General features: G+C 46.3%; 1 protein-coding gene across 6 annotated transcripts in view; it reads left to right on the forward strand.

Annotated features, from left to right (window-relative positions):
* IGSF3 (immunoglobulin superfamily member 3) overlaps positions 1–20464 on the forward strand; it is a 98953-nt gene that overhangs the window by 34535 nt on the left and 43954 nt on the right. For all 6 annotated transcript variants that reach the window (XM_081225172.1, XM_081225169.1, XM_081225173.1 and 3 more), the window contains exon 3: positions 19722–20099. In XM_081225172.1, coding sequence (XP_081081298.1) covers positions 19722–20099 — 378 coding nt within the window. The remainder of the gene's footprint in view (positions 1–19721; positions 20100–20464) is intronic.

Consider the following 20464-nt stretch of genomic DNA (forward strand, 5'->3'; position numbering starts at 1 on the left):
CACTCCAGTCCCAGGGTCTCATACTTCTGGAATTTTGCCTTGGCAAGTGAATCAAGTACTCTGTAAACACGCTAATGTCACGGTCCCTACCCATGGGGAGTTAGAACTTTTTCAAAGCCCCTTTCTATCTGTTGCCTCACCTGTTCCTCACTGCAGCCCTTTATTTTTCTGGATTTGGCTGGAGGTTCTGTAAAAAGCATTTAAACAGCAGCTCCTTTGCCCCCCAAAAGTGCCCCCCCCATGCCCTGGGGCCTGTTCTCTTGGCACTGCAGGTCTGGTGAGTTAATCCTGTCGGACAAGGGCAGCTCTGAGTTAATGAGTACAATCTCTCTTTCCCCCCCTTGGAGCATGGATTTTTTAAAAGTCTTTCCTAACTTTGGAGAGACAGAAATATATGGCTGAAAAAGGATTGCGGGGCAGGATTAAAAACTAATCCTTCAGCGTCCACGTGCCCATGCGTTGCCTTCCGGGTTTGCTCTCCTTCCCACCTCCGAGTTCCTCACTCAGCATGTGGTTAGTTATTCCACAGTGGTCTTGAAAGTGGTTTTGGAGATGCTGTTTCAATCCTGAAGGATGTGTCACCATGTGATGACAGTCTGCTGTGCTGAGAGATGCTGACAGCCCCTGCCCAGCCCCACACCGGCTCCACATCTCATCTGGCCAACACAAAAGGCAACTGATAATTCCAGTTCTCAGCACTAGGTGGGCTGGAGACCTTTGGGGATGGTCATCGTTGTCTGGAATTTTCAAGGTGCGGCTCTAGCCAAGCGATAACCACAGCGATATCATCAGAGCCCTCATCACTGGGATCATTTTCTGTTTTGAACATCTTGGTTGTCTTTCCTCTCTTTCCTCAATCAAGCCTTCCTCGGTTAGGTCGCGTGAGTCTGGAGTCCTTGATTGCTTTCCAGGGATGGGCTCTGCCCTTGTTGACTTCTGCTGTGTCTTGACCTTTGTGGTGACAATACCCATTTGGGAGCTGTGGGGTCTGCAACTGATGGAGACTTGGGGGACTGAATGCCAAGTATTTGGGAGCAGCTTGGAAATGAACAGTCTTCTGGCAACTTTCTCAAATGGATCGATGGTTTATTATGGCCTGTGAGGCCCCTCTTGTCTGAATGCTTGCTATCCATCAGTTGTGTGACTGTTCTCTGCTCCCTCTGTCCTGCCAAGGGCTAGCTGGAGGAGATGATTTCTGGCTGCACGTGATGTGGTGGTCTAGAGAGCTGGATGGGCCCAGGGAATCAATTCTCAGTCCAATGATGACATCATCCACTCCCCCCTAAGCCTATCCCTCTTCTGTTTCCATTCTGCACGCCCCCCTCCCCCACCCCAGTTGCCTAAGATTTGGGGGTTCTTGACAGCTCCCTAGACACCCCCGTGCGCTCTTGACTCCTGATGTCATTTCCTTAGCATCTCTCCTGCCAGACCACACCCCCTCCACCCCCTGTGCTCTGCTGTAGTTGGGGCCTCAGCAGCTCTCATCTGGATCACTGCCGGAGCCTTCTGCTGGGGCCCCTTTCCCAACATTCCTGCCAGAACTATCTTCCCGAGACCTGATTCAGAAGATAGATAGATAGATAAATAGATAGATTGGTAGATTTTCCCTTATTTACACCCCTCAGTGGCTCCCCACTGCCTGTGGTCCATGGGCCGAAGCTTCTTTCACGTGGCATCCAAGCCACACCCTGATCTGCCCCTTTCTACTGCTTCCTCTTGGTCTTCCTTTACCCCTCAGTTTTCCCCTCACCTGTCAATGGCAAACCGCTACAGCACTCTGGCCCCTCTGGCTCTCTCCTGTAGCTCTGCGCACACTCAGGTTGCTCTGTGCTGAGATCCTGCGATATGTCCTCCTGCCATCACCCAGCACGCATGCCCACTCCTCTCAATTAAAACCTGGCTCAAGGAAGCTCCTTCTCTGAAGCCTTTCCTGACTTCCCCTGGTTAGAGGGGACCCTTGCCCCATGTCCTCCAAGCGTCCTTGACCACGCCACAGGCACGTTGCAGCCTCCATTTACACATCTATCTCCCCCTCCTAGACTGTGGGGATTTGGGTCTGCACAACGCCTGGCAAAGAAGAGCACCACCAGTATTTGTAGGATGGATGAGAAAGGAGCTTGGAGTCAGAGATTGTGGGTTGTGGTGCTGGCTCTGCATCTACTAGGACACTGAATTTCTCTGAGCCTCAGTTTGCTCATCTCATGTGTGAAATGGGGACAGTACACTTTTCTTACGAGATGGCTGTGAAGTTAAACTGAGAAGACACCTGGGAAAAGGCTAGTGTGGTGCAGATTTGGCGAGTGTCTGGAGCCAAGCAGGGACTCGGTCCTTATTGCCCACTTCAGCTGACAGCTGGGGAGGAAGTCTCAATTTCGGGGTGATGACTCTCATCACTACCTTGTGCTTCTGTCTCCTCTCAGAGAGGGCTTCTCATCTTGCCCTATTTCGGGGAGTGTGTGTGTGTGCCTGGGGGTGCCTTACAGCAGGAGGGCTGGGTTTGCCACCAGGGGGCAAAGGCGTGTGAACCCTCCTCACTTTGTGGAGGCCTCAGCGAACGTTCAGAACCCAAATCCTGTTTGTCCAAGTTTCTCCAGGGCCTTGGACGGTGCGCCCGCTTGGCTGTCAGTAGGGATTGAGAAGCGGCCCTGTGTGGGCTGTCGTGTCCTGGGCCCTGTGTAAATCAGTGGCAGCCTGCCTGTTAATGCCTGGACTTCTGCTTTCTCAGGATTTCTCCAACCATCTGTCACTCAGGTGCCTTCTTTGTTGTATCCTGGAAGGATGATTTTCATCAAGGCTCATGGTATCTGTTAATGCCGTGCAGAGGCATCCAGTTGGAAGAAGCAGGGGAGATGTGGTAGAGAGAGCAACCTGGAATTGAAAGTTTAATAACTTGGAAAAAAAGGAGTTTTAGGGAAATGACCAAACAGCTTTGAAAGAATGGAGATGAGGTGAAACCTGTTCAACCAGGTCCTTGAGCAGTAGGTAGCTCAAATAGAAGGCAACTGATTAAACACGTGACACGTCACACACTTGCTGGGCCACTCGGCCAGCCTGGCCCCAGCTCGTTTTGGCATCAGTTCCTCTCTCAGCCCCTTCCCTATTTCACATCACCCCCCTCCGCCACTTATGCAACCTCTGACTCATCTGTACCAGAGTGTTCACCCCTCTTGACTCCTTCCTGGGGGGCGGTGAGGAGGAAGGTGGTCTGAGAAATGACTTGGGACCATTTGTCCTCGTTGCAGGAGTAATCCACGCAGAGTGCACAATGGTTGGAAAACACTAAGTGCAAAGAAAACAGTCACTTGTTACCTTACTGCCTTTTAGCATTCTCTTGTGTGTTCTCTCAGAACTTTCCCCACCCATGTGTGTGGGTGTGGGTGTGAGGGGAGGTTCTTCACAAAAACACGTTCAGGGCTTCCCTGGTGGTGCAGTGGTTGAGAATCTGCCTGCCAATGCAGGGGACACGGGTTCGAGCCCTGGTCTGGGAAGATCCCACATGCCGCGGAGCAACTAGCCCCGTGAGCCACAACTACTGAGCCTGCGCATCTGGAGCCTGTGCTCCGCAACAAGAGAGGCGGCGACAGGGAGAGGCCCACGCACCGCGATGAGGAGTGGCCCCCACTTGCCACAACTAGAGAAAGCCCTCGCACAGAAACGAAAAGCCAACACAGCCAAAAGTAAATAAATAAATAAATAAAATTTTTAAAAAAAGGCAAAATTCCTTTAAAAAAAAAGAAACCAAAAAGACGTTCAAACCCTTTTAGAGCCTTTTCCTTCTTTAACTTAGTAATGCGCTTTCAGCAGTGTTGGTGTTCATCAATGTTTTTCTCTGTGATTTGTAATGGCTGCATAGTATTTCACCGCACGGGGAAGTGCTGTAATTTATGTAACCGAGTCTCCCGGCGGACCTCTCCTTGCTCTGGGGATGCCCCAGGGGTGTGTTGCTTGTTCTTCTACCTCCCTCTGGAAGGTTCCTGTACTCTCTGCCAGCACAGCCCTCCACATTCCAGTACTGTGTCCAGACTCCTCCTCCTCAGTTCTCTGCTCGGGGCTGCTGCAGAGTTAATATCTGCCACTGTGGTTCTGTCTTCCGTGCCTGTGCCCCCCAGTAAGAACAGGCAGGGCCCACTGCCTATCACCTGTTCACAGTCATGCTCGAAGCATGTTCCTCTAATTGAATTGGGAAAAAAAGATGCAACCCCAGAGCTGCCCACAGAGGAGGGCAAAGAGCAAGAGACTGAACCACCAACAAGGAAAGTCAAAGCTGAGAGAGGAAGAAGGGCCACAGATTGCTAGGGAAAATCTCCAGAAACCGTGTCAGTGCACTTGACTCTTAAGTTTTAGTTGAGTGTAGACGTTGGTAGTTTATTACTGGCCGCCCACACTCAAAGCAAAGTGGCCCCCTCCTTGGGTGGTCCCTGCTGCCCTAAGTGGTTGTATGCCAGGTCATGGAGTACAGATGCCCAGCTGGTCAAGTCTGGCTGGACCTGGGTGGGGTGAAGTGTGCATCCTAATTGGCCCCCAAGTCCACAGCTTGGGAGGGCTGGTTAAGAGTTACTCAACCATTGAGCTTGCTGTCTGGGTAATTTGCACCAAGAGACGGAGCGGGGAGCTGCAGGTGAGTGCAGCGGCAACAGTAGGCACGTGTAGGCTGCGATTTTGGAGCCCAGAGACTGAGGCCAAGGGCAGGAAGCACATCCCTGAAGAGTGGAGTGGAGCTGTCTGTGGGGAGGGGGCCTAGGTCATGCAGGTTTTCCAGTTCTGGGCCTTCCAAGGCTTAGCTGTGCTGTGGTTGTACTCTCGGGTTGCTCTGAACCTCTACTCTGAGTTGTACCCCCTTCTGCACCCTCCTCCCCAGCGCACACTTGAGCTAGTTGAATGGGCTCAGCTTCCTGGGATTATCTGGTCACCATCCAACAGGACAGCCCACATGTGTTGGAGATGGTTGTGGTCTAGGAGAATGGTCATCTCTGCTGCCCGCCCAGCTGCTGCCCTTACTGTCCTGTGCAGCCAGCCCCCAGCTCCCAGAGCCACCTGTCCTTTCCCACAGGAAGCTGGCCGGGAACCTCTGGAACCAAATGTGAGTGTTCAGGGCTTTTCCTCACCTCAGGGAAGTGAGCACTTGGAGCCAGTGCCCTGCTGGAGTCATCGAACTCATTCACCCATCCATTAATAATGTTTACTGAAGTCTGTCATAAGCCCAGTGCTGAGCTCTGGCCAGGGACGCACAGAGACACAGTTGGTCGTTGTCTAGTGACTCCAGCCGTGAGAGTCACAGCACGGCCGGGGGACCAGAGGAGAAGGCTCTGGGCAGGGGCCTTGGATGGAGTTGAGAAGAGCATTTGTGTTTTTCACAAGGAGGCTTACTGGGTCGCAGCTGGAGGGGCTGCACCTGTAGTGGGAAACTGCTGTGAGGCCCCCTGCAGACTACCCGTTCAGACCTGGGCGCCCTTGGCAGCGAGGCAGCCTCCACTTTCTAGCTCTGTGTCTCTGAGGCTTGGGTGCTGAGAGGCAGAAGCAGGGGGCATGTGTCAAGGACCCCTTCACATCAGGTCTTATTCCTGATGTCACTGGGGAAGCCCCAGAAGGTCTTCTGCTTCCTTCTGCTGCCCTGGCGAGCCGGCATCCTTATGCTGCCCAGAGAAGCCCTTTGAGATTGTTCAGGAAGGACCTGGGCTCAGTGGTCCTCTTCCTGATGGGACTGGCCAGCTTCCAGGAGGAAGAACAGGACGGCTGAGTGTGAGGGCAGCCGCAGAGGAGTTGTTCTGCCCCGTGTGCCGGGAGGGTGGGCAGACAGTAAAGAGACTGTTGTAAAGCCCAGCAGGCACCTCTTGATCTGGCTCAGAATCTGGAGCAACCGAGACATCCTAGGTCCAGAAATGCAGCCTAAACGAGCAGCAGTGGCAACAGTCCTGAAATGTATGCTTGTGAGAAGGACCAAGGCATTTGCTGGTTCTGAGTGATGGTCCTTTTACTAGAACTCACAGTAAGCTTGTGGTTCCTAGGCCCCTGGACTTGGCAGGGACTGCTGTGCCATGAGGCCACCTTCTTACTAAAAAGACTCAGCCTGACACTCAGCCCACTTGTGTTGTCTTTGAGACCGGATGAAAGGAAACAGTGGTCAGTAGATCTAGGGTAACTACAGCGAGAGCATTTACAGGCAAGTAATGTGACTCTATCTTTTAATGTTTTTCCCCTCTGGAAAGCAGAAGGCAAATATTCAATTATGATCATCTTCCATTGGATTTGCTGCCTTGAGTCCTGGTGGAGCTGGGAGAAGGGTCTATCTCATAGCCATGGGCATGGTTGGCAGGGCTGCAGGACTCCCCCTTGGCTGCCTGTCCTTCCAGATGTTGCTTCCATGCCATTCCTAGGTAGGGGGTGAGGGGGAATACGGGTGAGGAATATTATGGGGTGGGTAGGACTCTGGAGTGTTATCCCTGCCTTTTCAGGGAAAGGAGTGGAGAGTAGTGGCAAGAGGTGAGTGATAGGAGAGGAGGGGCTGAGGTGGAAGAGCAGGGAGATGTGGTCTTTGGGTTGGTCCTCGTGCCAAGCACGTCATGGGATGAAAAGAGCCATGGACATCCTGGAAGTGCCCAGGTCTTCCCTATGGTTTAAATAGTGAAGGACAGGAGAGCTGGAGGATTTCATAAATTCAGGTGAGAAAAGAACAAGAAATTGAAGGCATGTGAAAAAAGAAGCTTGTTTGTTATAGCCCCCACCCCCCCAAAAAAGAAAAAAGTAAACCTAAATATCCACCAATATGGGAATAAATAAAATGTGGTGTAGTCCTGTTATGGAATACTATACAGCTGTATAAAAGGAAAGACCCAGAATTATATTCAATCTCAAAAATGTTGAGGAGGAAAACTAAGGAACATTTCTGTATGAAAGGATGATGTTTACGTTAAAAAAATGCTGACTGGAGGGGTGGGATAGGGAGGGTGGGAGGGAGACGCAAAAGGGAGGGGATATGGGAACATATGTATATGTATAACTGATTAAATTTGTTATAAAGCAAAAAATAAAAAAAAAATGCTGATCGGGCTTCACTGGTGGCACAGTGGTTGAGAGTCCACCTGCCGATGCAGGGGACACAGGTTCGTGCCCTGGTCCGGGAAGATCCCACATGCCGCAGAGCAGCTGGGCCCGTGAGCCATGGCCACTGAGCCTGCACGTCCGGAGCCTGTGCTCCGCAACGGGAGAGGCCACAGCAGTGAGAGGCCTGCGTACAGCAAAAAAATAAAAAAATAACATAAAATGCTGATCAATAGTGTATATTTTCAATGGCTTTATATATATATTTTTTTTTCCTTTTTTAAGTCAGGAGTGATCTATCCCTAAGTCTTACCTGTACCAATCTCTGGGGAAAGGAGGGGGAAGCAGGATTAGAGCTAGTAGTCAGAAGAGATTAAAAGCTTGTAATATTTTAACTAAAAATTTTTAAAATTTTTGTCTAAATCAAGTAAGTATTAGGATGTTTAAAAAACTTTTGAAGTCATAGTTTAGCAGTCCTCTAAGGTGGCAGCTTCAGCATCTAGTAATGAGTGAATTAGACAACAGCTCAGAAGCAGGGACCCAGCCCAGGGTCTTGGTAGCTAAACGTCCTGGGATGGTGAGGCACCTAGTGACTCAGCGGACATCATGGAGATCAAAGCCAGTTTGGGACGAAGTGATTCATTTGTTTGCAGCCCTCTTTGCTGATTCTGGAGCTGGTATTCACACCTTAGAAGTAGCATCAATAATTTAACATTTATTCATCATTGTCTCTAGAACACCTCTTTTAGGTACCACTGGAGATATAAACTAAAAAAAGAATGAAGGATTAAATGAGTGATATTTTTGTCCTTGAACTTAAAACCAGGTCAGGCCCTCATCTTGTCTCACCGGACTGTTAATTTGGTCTCCCTGCTTCCAGTCTTGCCCTCTACTCTGTCCTCCACCTGCCACTTGAGTGATGATTCAGAAACACAAATCTGATCTGTCTCCTGCTTGCCTCTTCTCAGCTTGCCCTGGTCCCAGAGGAGGAGTTTGATTTTATTTGCATGCCTTTCAGTGCCCTTTCCCACCTGGCACTGATGTGCCCTCCAGTCACGTGACAAAAGAGACCTTGGCAACCTTCTTGCTAATCCTGGGACATAGTACAGCGTTTTCATATGGCATGTACCTCACCTTGCTTCCTTCAAGACCCAGTTCAGATGTTACTACCTCTGTGAAGCCTATTTGTCCGTCCTGTCTCCTTTTGGGAGGTCTTAACCTTGCACTTGGCACCTCACTGCTCTCACATCCTGTTGTATAGTACTAATTAGTTATGAGTACTTCTTTGGGGATTGTCAACTTAGGATAAAACTACGTCTTACGGGGCTTCCCTGGTGGCGCAGTGGTTGAGAGTCCGCCTGCCGATGCAGGGGACACGGGTGCGTGCCCCGGTCTGGGAAGATCCCACATGCCACAGAGCGGCTGGGCCCGTGAGCCATGGCCGCTGAGCCTGCGCGTCCGGAGCCTGTGCTCCGCAACGGGAGAGGCCACAACAGTGAGAGGCCCGCGTACCACAAAAACAAACAAACAAAAAAACCCAAAAAAACCCTACGTCTTATTCATCTCTCCTTCATGGTTTCTGTGCTGGTCCCCTTCATATAATAGGTATTCAAAAAATGTTGGCTGAAAGTATAACACATGTTCTAGTTACATTTGTTGTGTAACAAATTGTTTCACAACTCAGTGATTTAAAATAACCATTTTATTAGGCTCATAGAATCTGTGGGTTGGAAATTTGGGCAGGCACTGGCAGGGGTGGCTTCTCTCTGCTCTACGATATTGGGGGCCTCAGCTTAGAGGATCCCAAGGCTGGGAGGAGGCTCACAGCTCAATGAAGGCTGGTTCCTGCCCTTGGCTGGCTACTGATTGCAAGCTCTACTGGGGCTGTGGACTGGAGCACCCTCTCCATGTCTTGGACTCCCTCACAACATGGCAGCCTCAGGACTTCTTCCATGGTGGCATCAAGTTGCAGAGTGGGAACCGCATTGCTTTTTATGGCCGAGCCTTGAAAGTCACACCATGTCACAAACCTGCCCAGATTCAAAGGGAGGTGTATAAACTCCATCTCTTGGTCACAATGCAGAAGAGCATGTGGGACAGGAGATACCGTTACTGCCATGTTCGGAAAATACAAACTGCCATGGTTGGTGTGTGGGAGAGATTAATTCCACAGCTAGAGCTAATATCACTTACAACTACTGCTACAACTACAGTTGCTGGCTTAATGCATATTGAGCACTTATGGTGGGCCAGGTCCTAAGGGTTTTAAGCTCATTTAATCCTTCCACAATACTGTGAAGATTATATTACTTTACAGATAAGGATGCTGAGTCACAGAGAGGTTAAGTGACCAGCCAGGGTCTCCAGCTACTGCCTGTGCTGTGAGAGGTCAGAGAGGGAGAAGCTTCCAGAATTAGCTCCATCCTTCAGGTCTGCTGCTGTGTTGTGCCACTGCACATATCACGTGAGTGTTGATGGCTATTTCAAGGGATGTTTTTGATGGAAGTAAAGACCTGGGTGCAGGTCTTTGTGCTTGTGGTCTGGGGAATCTGAGCCATGAGCTGTCCTGGCTCTGTGGCTCCCCTGTGTGTGTGGACCTTGGTCAGGCTGCCCCTGGAAGGCAGTGACATTGACCTAACAGGGCCTTCCTTGTTAAGGTATTTTCCATAGTGTGGGTGTCTCCAGCCTGGCTTCGTTGACATATTAATACACATAATTTACTGTCCCTGATTGGGGCCCAGCAACTGCTGGCTCTTGGTGGTAAGGACCAAGCTCTGTGTCTGTCCCCTGACCCAGAAAGGGATCAAGTGAGGATTCGTTTTAGCTCATGCCCCTTCTTGTCCTCCCTTGGCTGAAGGCTAAAACGTGAGAATCCCCAGCCTTGTCACTGGAGTGGCCTTCCTGACTGCTCTCTCGGGAGCATTTCTGTTCTGTGAGGCTGTTAGGTGTCCTGGTTTCCACCCCATGGCTGGTCTGTTTGGCTTTTTTTTTTTTTTTTTTTTTTTTTTTTTGCGGGACGCGGGCCTCTCACTGTCATGGCCTCTCCCGTTGCAGAGCGCAGGCTCCAGACATGCAGGCTCAGCGGCCGTGGTTCACGGGCCCAGCCACTCCGCGGCATGTGGGATCTTCCCAGACCGGGGCACGAACCCGTGTCCCCTGCATCGGCAGGCGGACTCTCAACCACTGCGCCACCAGGGAAGCCCCATTAATGTTTTGTTTGGTTATTTTTCTAGGTACAGTATTTTTTTTAACATAAATTTACTGTGTGTGCATTTTTGCATTTTTAACTGAAATTCAAACATTAATCTTCTCTTTAATGCTTTTGTACTTAACAAAGATTTTTCCTGTTTTTGGATTAGTATCTCATGTTGGTAGAAACAAGATGAAATTATAAAATTTTCATTTGGTGACTTTCACAGTATTATTTGATCTCTAGGATTACCTCTGAGATTGATATATAGTGCATTTACGTTATTCCCATTTTACAGATTAAAAAATATACTAGTGTGGCCGAGGCACATGCAGAATTTGTAACAACTGTGTGCTGTTTGAGCTCTGAGGATTATAGAGGTCACAACTGGAACAGGAGATGTGGAATGGTGAGCTAGATCCTTCTGACACTTTGACATGCTCACTTATGCATCTTGAACTCAGAAATTGGATTCCGTGCTTAGAGATGTGTGTCCCTGAGCCCAGGCATGTTCCAAAAATGCATGGGAAGCTGGCTTTCACAGGCGCAGCCACACCTCCCTGCTCACTAACTCCTGAATCACAGTGCCTCTAGCCAGGTTGTCTAGGACTCAGCATGAAGGCAAAAGTGGGAGCAAACTTGGACAAGCAATAGCTTGAAAAACTAGTTAAGTGATATCATGTGTTTATGGATTAGAGACTGCCAAAACTAATCTAAAAGGATGTAGCCTTTCCCACTGACCATTTATTGTCTAAAGCAATGATTCTTAATCTTTTTTTCTGGGTCTTGAATCTCTTTATCTTTTGAAGTTTATGGACTCTTTTTCTAGAAGAACACACACAAGTGCATGTAATGTAATTTTTCATTCAATCTTAGGACCCACAGGTGTCTATATTAGACACATATTGGTACAAAACAAATTACTCCAACACTTAAGACTAAAAGAACAGTAAATTCTTCTCAATTTTATTGCAAACGTAAAACTGCTCTTAAAATAAAAATTGTCCTAAAATAAAAATCTTGATTGGAGAAACTGTGTTCTGCTAAACCAGTAGTTACTGCAATTGTGAGTATAATTCTTAAAGCAAAACAAAACAAAAAAACCCAGAAACAAACCAAAAAAACAACAGTTAACATTTATTATCTCTCACAGTTTCTGTGGATCAGGAATTCAGGAGCATCTTAACCATGAAGCTCTGACTCTGGGGCTCCCAGGGGGGTGCGGTCAAGATGTCATTTGGGGCTGCAGTCGTCTGAAGGCTTGGCCAGGGCTGGAGGAAGTAGCTCCAAGGAAGCTTAGTTATATGCTGGTTGTTGGCACTAGGCTTCACATGGACCTGGTCACAGGGCTGCTTTGATGTCCTCATGACATGGCATTTGGCTTTCCTCAGGGTATGTGATCCCAGAGAGCACGGGGAAAACCCCAGTGTCTTTTTATGACCTAGCTTTGGAAGTCACACTCCATCATTTCTGCATTTCCTTTTGGTCACACAGGTCAGCTGTATTCAGTGCATAGGGCAAGGTATGGGGGAGTAGCTTCCAGGCCCTCTCCAGGTGTGCCACACTCCCAGCACATTGACCTAGAAGTTCTAATCCTGTCATTTAGGGTTTTTAGTATATGTGCTGCCGAAGCGAGCACTGTATTAAAACATCATAATCACCCAAAGTCCATAGTTTACCTCAGGGTTCACTCTTGGTGTTATATATTCTGTGGGTTTGGACAAATGTATAATGAATGACATATATCCATCATTGTATTGATAGTATCATACAGAGTATTTTCACTGCCCTAAAAATACTTCGTGCTCTCCCTATTCATATCCCTGCCCTCCACAACCACTGACCTTTATGGAGACTGATTTGTCTCCATAGTTTTGCTTTTTTCAGAATGTCATTTACTTGGAATCATACAGTGTGTAGCATTTTCTGATCGGCTTCTTTCACTTAATAATATGTATTTTCAAGTTCCTCCGTGTCTTTTCATGGCTTGATAGCCCATTTCTTTTTACTGCTGAATAATATTCCATTGTCCGGATGTATCATAGTTTATTTATCCATTCACCTACTGAAGGACATCTCATTTGCTTCCAAGTTTTGGCAGATATGAAGAGTGCTGCTGTAAATATCCATGTGTAGGTGTTTGTGTAGACAGAAGTTTTCAATTCCTTTGTGTAAATACCAAGGAGTGCAATTGCTGAATTGTATGGTAGGAATATGATTACTTTTACAAGATACCACAAGACTGTCCTCCAGAGCATCAGTACCAGTTTGCATTTCTGTTGCAGGAAGGGGGACCCCTTCCAGGGCCCGAGAGCGGGCTCTCGTCTAACACTCGGAAATGAATTGTCCGAGGAGACACATGTGCTGACAAAGCAGGAGACTTTACTGGGAAGGGGCGCCCGGGCGGAGGGCAGGAGGGTAAGGGAACCCAGGAGGACTGCTCTGCCACGTGACTCACTGTCTCGGGTTTTATGGTGATGGGATTAGTTTCCGGGTTGTCTCTGGCCAATCATTCTGACTCAGGGTCCTTCCTGGTGGCATGCATGTAACTCAGCCAAGATGGATTCCAGCGGGGAGGATTCTGGGAGGTTGGTAGGACATGTGGACTGGCGTCTTCTCTCTCCTTTTGACCTTTCCCGAATTCTTCCGGTTGTTGGTGGCTTGTTCTGTGTTCCTTACCAGATCTCCTGTTGTAAAATAACTCATGCAAATTGTTACTGTCTTTGCCTGGCCAGGGTGGGCAGCTTCAGTCAGTGCTTCCCCTAACATGTCCACCAGCAGTGAATGAGCATTCCTGTTGCTCTGCATCCTCAGCAGCATTTGGTGTTGTCAGCATTCCAAATTTTGGTCATTCTACTAGGTGTGTAGTATCTCATTTTTGCTTTAATTTGCATTTCCCTGATGATGTATGATGTGGAGCATCCTTTCATATGCTTACTTGCCATCTGTATATCTTCTTTGGTGAGGTGTCTGTTAAGGTCTTTGGCCCATCTTTTAATCAGGTTGTTTTTTTTTTCTTTATGCTTTAGGAGTCCATTTTATGTTTTACAGTACAGTTCATTATCAAATGTGTCTTTTACAAATATTTTCTCCCAGTCTGTGGCTTGTCTTCTAATTCTCTTGATATTGGCTTTTGCAGAGCAGATGTTTTATATTTTAATGAAGGCCAACTTATCATTTATTGCTTTCATGGATAATGCCTTTGGTATTGTGGCTGAAAGGACATCACCATACCCAAGGTCATCTGGGTTTTCTCCTATGTTATCTTTTAGGAGTTTTAAATTAATTAATTTATTTATGGCTGCACTGGGTCTTCGTTGCTGCACGCGGGCTTTCTCTAGTTGCAGCGAGTGGGGGCCACTCTTCGTTGCGGTGCACGGGCTTCTGACTGCAGTGGCTTCTCTTGTTGCGGAGCACGGGCTCTAGGCATGTGGGTTCAGTAGTTGTGGCTCGTGGGCTCCAGAGCGCAGGCTCAGTAGTTGTGACGCATGGGCTTAGTTGCTCTGCGGCATGTGGGATCTTCCCGGAACAGGGCTTGAACCCGTGTCCTCTGAATTGGCAGGCGGGTTCTTAACCACTGCGCCACCAGGGAAGTCCACTTTTAGGAGTTTTATAGTTTTGCATTTTACAATTAGGTCTGTGATCTATTTTGAGTTAATTTTTGTGAAGAATGTAAGGTTGTATCTAGATTCATTTTTTTTTTATGTGTCTAGTAGTTTGAACACCATTTGTTGAAGAGACTATCTTTACTTCATTGTTTTTCCTTTGACCTGTGTCAGAGATCAGTTGACTATATTTATGATGCTAATGTAAATGGTATTGTGCTTTTACTTTTAGATTCTATTTATTCATTATTGGTATATAGGAAAGCAGTTGACTTTTGTATATTAACCTCTGGTATCCTGCAATCGTGCTGTAATCTCTTAGTTCAGGAGTTTTTTTGTCAATAAAAACTTTTTCATTTTTACATAGACAATCATGTCACCTGCAAACAAAGACAGTTTTATGTCTTCCTTCCCAATATGTATACCTTTTAAGTCTTTTTCTTGCCTTATTGAAAAGGAATGGTGAGAAGGGACATCTTTGCATTGTTCCTGATCTTAGTGGGAAAGCTTTGAGTTTCTCACCATTAAGTGTGATGTTAGCTATAGGTTTTTTGTAGGTAGTCTTTATCAAGTTGCGAAAGTTCCATTCTGTTCCTAGTTTACTGTGAGTTTTCTTAATGAATTGGTGTTGAATTTTGTCAAATACTTTTTCTGCATCTGTTGATATAACCATGTGGTTTTTCTTTTTTAGTTTGATGTGATATGTTATAATACATTGATTGATTTTCGAATGTTGAACAACTGCACCTGGGATGAATCTCATTTGGTTCTGGTATATAATTCCTTTTATATTTTTTGGATTCGATTTGCTAATATTTTGTTGAGAATTTTTGCACCTATGTTCATGAGAAATATTTGTCTGTAGTTTTCTTATAATACCTTTGTTGATTTTGGTATTAGGGTAACGCTGGCCTGATAGAATGAGTTAGGAGGGGGTATACCCTCTGTTTCCATCCTATGAAAGAGATTGTAGAGAATTGGTATAATTTCTTCCTTAAATGTTTGGTAGAATTCACCAGTGACTCCATCTGGGCCTGGTGCTTTCTGTTTTGGACAGTTATTAATTATTGATTCAGTGTCTTCAATAGGTATAGACCTATTCAGATCATCTTTGCTTCTTGTGTGAGGTTTTGCAGATTGTATATTTCAAGGAATTGGTCCATTTCATCTAGGTTATCAAATTTGTGATCATACACTTGTTCATAGGATTCCTTTATTATTCTTTTAATTTCCATAGAATCTTATAATTTCCTCTCTTTCATTTTGGATATTAATAACCTGTACCCTCTTTTTTTCTTTGTTAACTTGGCTAGAGGCTTATTGGTTTTATTGATATTTTCAAAAATCCAGCTTTTGGTTTCATTGACTTTCTCTGTTGATTTTCTGTTTTTAATTTCATTGATTTCTACCCTAATTCTTATTTCTTCTGCTTACTTTGGATTTACTTTACTCCTCCTTTCCTAATTTCCTAAGGTAGAAACTTCAATTATTGACTTAAGATTTTTATTCTTTTCTAATTCAGTGCTATAAATTTTCCTCTAAGCACTGCTTTCCCTGCATATCATAGCTTTTGCTAAGTCATATTTTAATTTTCATTTATTGATAGTTTAAAAGTATTTTTTTTAATTTCTCTTGAGACTTTTTTCTGTGACCCGTGTGTTATTTAGAGGTATGTTGTTTAATCTCCACATATTTTGGTATTTTCCAGTTATCTTTCTATTATTGATTTCTAGTTTAATTCCATTTTGGTCTACCAGCAGATATTATATGATTTCTATTTTCTAAAATTTGTTGAGGGGTATTTTATGGCCCAGAATGTGGTCTGTGTTGGTGAATGTTCCATGTGAGCATGAGAAGAATGTGGATGCTACTGTCGTTGGATGAAATAGTCTGTAGATGTCTGTTGTATCCAGTTCATTGAAGGTGTTGTTGAGTTCAACTATGTCCTTATGGATTTACTGCTTGATGATTCTGTCCATTTCTGAGAGAGAGGTGTTGACATCATCAACTATGCTAGTGGATTCATCTTTTTTTCCTTGCAGTTCTATCAGTTTTTGCCTCATGTAGTTTGATGCTCTGTTGTTATGTGCATATGCAGTAAGACCTGTTATGTCTTCTTGGAGAATTGACTCCTTTAATCATTATGTAATGTCCTTCTTCATTCCTGATAATTTTCCTTACTTTGAAGTCGGTCTAAAATTAATATAGCCACTCTAGCTCTTTTGATTAGTGTTAACATGGTATATTTTTCTCTATTCATTTACTTTTAATCTTTTTGTCTTTATGTTTAAAGTGGGTTTCTTGTAGACAAGATATAGTTGGGTAGTGTTTTTAATCCACTCTGACAATCTCTGTCTTTTAATTGGTACATTTAGACCATTGACATTCAAAGTGATTATTGATGTAGTTGAATTAATATCTACCATATTCATTACTATTTTTTGTTGCCCTTTTTTTTGTTCCTATTTTTGTCTCCCACTCTTTTTATGTCTTTTGTGTCTAGTCCTTTTTATACAGTTATATATAATACTTGGATCATTTAATTTAGAGAAGTGATACTTACTTATTGCAAAACAAAGAGTACAGAAATGTCTAAAGTAAAAAATGTTATTTTTGATCCCTGCCCAGAGGAACCTTCTATTGTAGGCTGAGAGGGTAGATGGAAGGGACAGTGGGGTCAGGAGATGCCTTGGCCAGGGTCGGGGCTCTGTCTTTTAAAATTTTTTTTCTTTCTTTGCGATACGCGGGCCTCTCACTGTTGTGGCCTCTCCCGTCGCGGAGCACAGGCTCTGGACGCGCAGGCCCAGCGGCCATGGCTCACGGGCCCAGCCGCTCCGCGGCATGTGGGATCCTCCCGGACCGGGGCACAAACCCATGTCCCCAGCATTGACAGGCGGACTCTCAACCACTGCGCCACCAGGGAAGCCCCGGGGCTCTGTCTTTTTGAAGGTAGCAGCATCTAGGAAAAGGAGATCCGGACAGCAGGGGCAGTGCCAGGAGAAGGAAATGGGGAAGGTGGAGTATAGAATGGGAATTAAACTGCTGAGAAGAAAAAGTTAATTTCTACTTCTATGTTAAGGTCCACTTCCTAAGAGCAGCATTATTTTCAAGGGTCAGAGGCCCTTTGTGGGGTCAGAAGGGAATTCAGAAGATATTTAATAAGCAGGTGCAGCTGACTGTGTATGGTTAAAGTACAATCTAGTATCTATTTATTTATTTATTTGTCAGGACTGTTTATAACCAGCTTCCCCGACTCAGACAAGTTGTTTTGACCCTGATGCCCTGGCTCATTCAGGCCACTTAACACTGTTTACCTTTCAGGGGAATAATGTGTATGATCCCCCGATCTAGTGCTTTTGTAAGGTCTGTAAATAGAATGCACTCTAGGTGAGCTCAGTATTGCATCATCATAGCCAGAATCTGATCGGCCTCAGCTGCTTTCTTCTGCCCATTCACTAGAGGAGAATAAAACTTTCTTGACCCAAATCAGCAAAGGGAGGAGCTCAAAGCTATTGAGAGTCTTAAATCAGGATCTGGTCTTTAATTTGGGCACCTGGCTGGCACTCTGTAGATAAAGACCTCTCGACACTGCTCTGCGTTAGAGTTTTTAAAACTCATAATGCCCAGGCTTCTGCACACCAGACCAGTTACATGGGGTGGGGCCCGGGCCCTGTTATTTTTTAAAGCTCTCCCGGTGATTCCAGTGTGGGTCTAAGGTTGAGAAGTAGTGTCCTAACAAAGATGCTGGCTGGTCCTGACCTGCTTCCAGCCTTCTTTGCAGCGGGTGGGGCGTGGTTGTGGCTGTTTTGTCATAGAACATTGAAATGCAGGGAGACCTAAAAGTTATGAATGTAGTTACATTGTTTTCAAAGTTCTGCATTTCTGGAGTACTGCAAACATTTGGTTCAAGGGTCATTATATACATATATATATTTTTTTAAATTGTTGTAGGACACATAGTAAAAATGTTACACACTAAATTTTAACATACTGAAAATAACTAATGAGCTGTCTTCTCCATGACCTTCAATATAGTTGTGAATGCTGTCAACCAGAATGTATCACGTAAATTCACGTACCACTTCCATCTGTTGATTTGCCACCTCTCCCCCACCCCCCTTTTCACTTTCCTTGCTTCTGCTGCTTAAGCCAAGGTGGGGTTCCATGTAAGATTTTGTTTGGGAGAAAAGATTGTGCATGAATAAAAGTTTATAAGCCACAGGCCTTTCCTTGTAGCGTCTGTTTTAGATTAGATCAGCTTGCTTTGAGGCTCAAGCATCCCCTGGGCTGGGCTTAGAGCTGCATCCTGCTAGGATTTGAGCTGTCCCGGCTGTTCCCCAGCTGGATCCATTTCAGATAAGTTTAAGCTGGGGCAGCTGTGATTGCCTTTTGGAGGGAGAGTGGGAGAAGCTTTCATGGGAGTGGGAGTGGGCTGCAGCTGTGGGTGGAGGTGGGTGACCCCACAAATGGTGTCATCGTCAAGAGGCCATTGGCATGTCCTTGAGGGATCACTGGCCCAAATCCTGTCCTCTCTGGATCCAGAGCCACAGAATATTCCAGCCCGGAGAGGCCCTAGCTAGCAGTTCTTTCTTAAGGACTAATTATGGGCTAGGTCCCATGCTAGGGGCTTTATATATGTTATCTAATTCAGTCTTTTGATAACTCTATGAGGCACACATGATTATCCCCATCTTACAGATGAGAAAACTGAAGCTTGGAGTGGTTAAGTAACTTATCCAAGGTCACAACTAATCTAATAAGTGACAAAGCCAGCATTGGCTAGTCCACTCCAAAGCCTTCTTAGAAATCATTTTGTGGATGAAGAGATCAAGGTACAAGAGAGGAAAAGCAGCTTGTCCAAGATGGCACAGCCAGCTCCAGTTCCTGGCAAAGCTGTGACTAGCCCTCCCCTGCTCTTTCTGTCACAGTGCTGTGCCCCCACTGCTGTCAAGGGGAAGGCCACAGGGGTGTGTCCCCCTCCCACCTTCTCAGTGGCTCAGGCAGTATCAGTTGTGCTGGCATGGAATGAGGACTCAAACTCACTATATTTCCCGCCCCTGAGTCTGCGAGGGGAGACCATGTTAAGAACACAGAGAAGGCAGGCAGAGGCCAGGCGGAGATGCATATCCCAGCCAGAAGGTGGGGCGGCCGGTGGTGAATCAGAGCTCAGTCTCCAGAGCAGCCTGACTTCCTTGTTACGGGGGGCACCGTCAGTTGCCCCCATCGGCAGTGTGTGGGCATCTGGGCGTCAGGGATGTGCATCAGCCCTTCCCATTCCTGTTCATGTGTACTCAGAAGAGCGGCCTGCAGGAGCTCAGCTTTGCCTCCACATATGGAAGGAAGAGGGTGTAACGAATGCTCTACATGGTGTCATGGGAGTAGCTACCTCTTGCAAGTAAGGGTGCAGCACCAAAGAAAGGGCCCCAGGACTCCCTCCTACCAGCCCTCTAATCAAGAAAGGAGCATTTATTTAGTTTCAGCCAGATTGCAAGGCAATTGCTTTTATTTGTTTTCCTCTGAGTTTGTGCCAAGGATTCAACTTTTCCTCCTCATTTTATTAAAAAACTTTATAAAGGGCATTAATAAATAGATATAAAACTGCCACATAAATGACAGAGGGACTAAATGAAATTCCCAAGAGTCAGCCATTGAATAAGTAACAGAACCATGTCCTTCAATGATCAAATCCCATATATGCAAATTAGAGACAGTGCTTTACCACAGTGTTTTAATTAATATTTATAAATCAAAGAGCGCCTCAGAAAGGGCCAGTGAGCTACTTATATTATTACCATGTCACACGAATAACAAAACCTTTGAACATTGCTGCCTGCTTTGCATTTTGGTCTGAGAAGTAAGTGAGCCTGTTGTGTGTGTCTCCCCTACAGGGGTAGTGTCAGCACAGCGGCAAGTCGCCGTCCAGGAAGGACCCTTGTACCGCACAGAGGGCTCCCACATCACCATCTGGTGCAACGTCAGTGGCTACCAGGGGCCTTCTGAGCAGAATTTCCAGTGGTCCATTTACCTGCCCTCTGCCCCTGAGCGCGAGGTCCAGATTGTCAGCACCATGGACTCTTCCTTCCCTTACGCCATCTATACCCAGCGTGTCCGCAGCGGGAAGATCTACGTGGAGAGGGTCCAGGGGAACTCGGCATTATTGCACATCACCGACCTCCAGGCCCGGGATGCTGGGGAGTATGAATGCCACACGCCCAACACCGACGAGCGATACTTCGGGAGTTACAGTGCCAAGATGAACCTCGTGGGTAAGGAGATAACTGTGTTCACATGGCTGCTGTCCTGCCTGAGTGTCATAGTCAGTGTGAGCTGCTATCATAAACTATCATAGACTGGACTGGGTGCTTAAACAACAAGCATTTATTTCCCAGTTTTGGAGGCTGGAAGTCCCAGATCAGGGTGCCAGCATGGTTAGTACTGGTGAGAGCCCTCTTCAGGGTTGCAGAGTACTGACTTCTTGTTGTCTCCTTACATGGCAGAAGGGGAAGGAGAAAGCTGTCTGGGGTCCATTTATAAGGGCAATAATACCAGGGACTTTCCTGGAGGTCCAGTGGTTAAGACTCTAGGCTTCTACTGCAGCGGGCACGGGTTCAGTCCCTGCTCTGGGAACTAG

This window comes from Mesoplodon bidens (genome assembly GCF_964165515.1).
Source record: "Mesoplodon bidens genome assembly, chromosome: 2".
NCBI lineage: Eukaryota > Metazoa > Chordata > Mammalia > Artiodactyla > Ziphiidae > Mesoplodon > Mesoplodon bidens.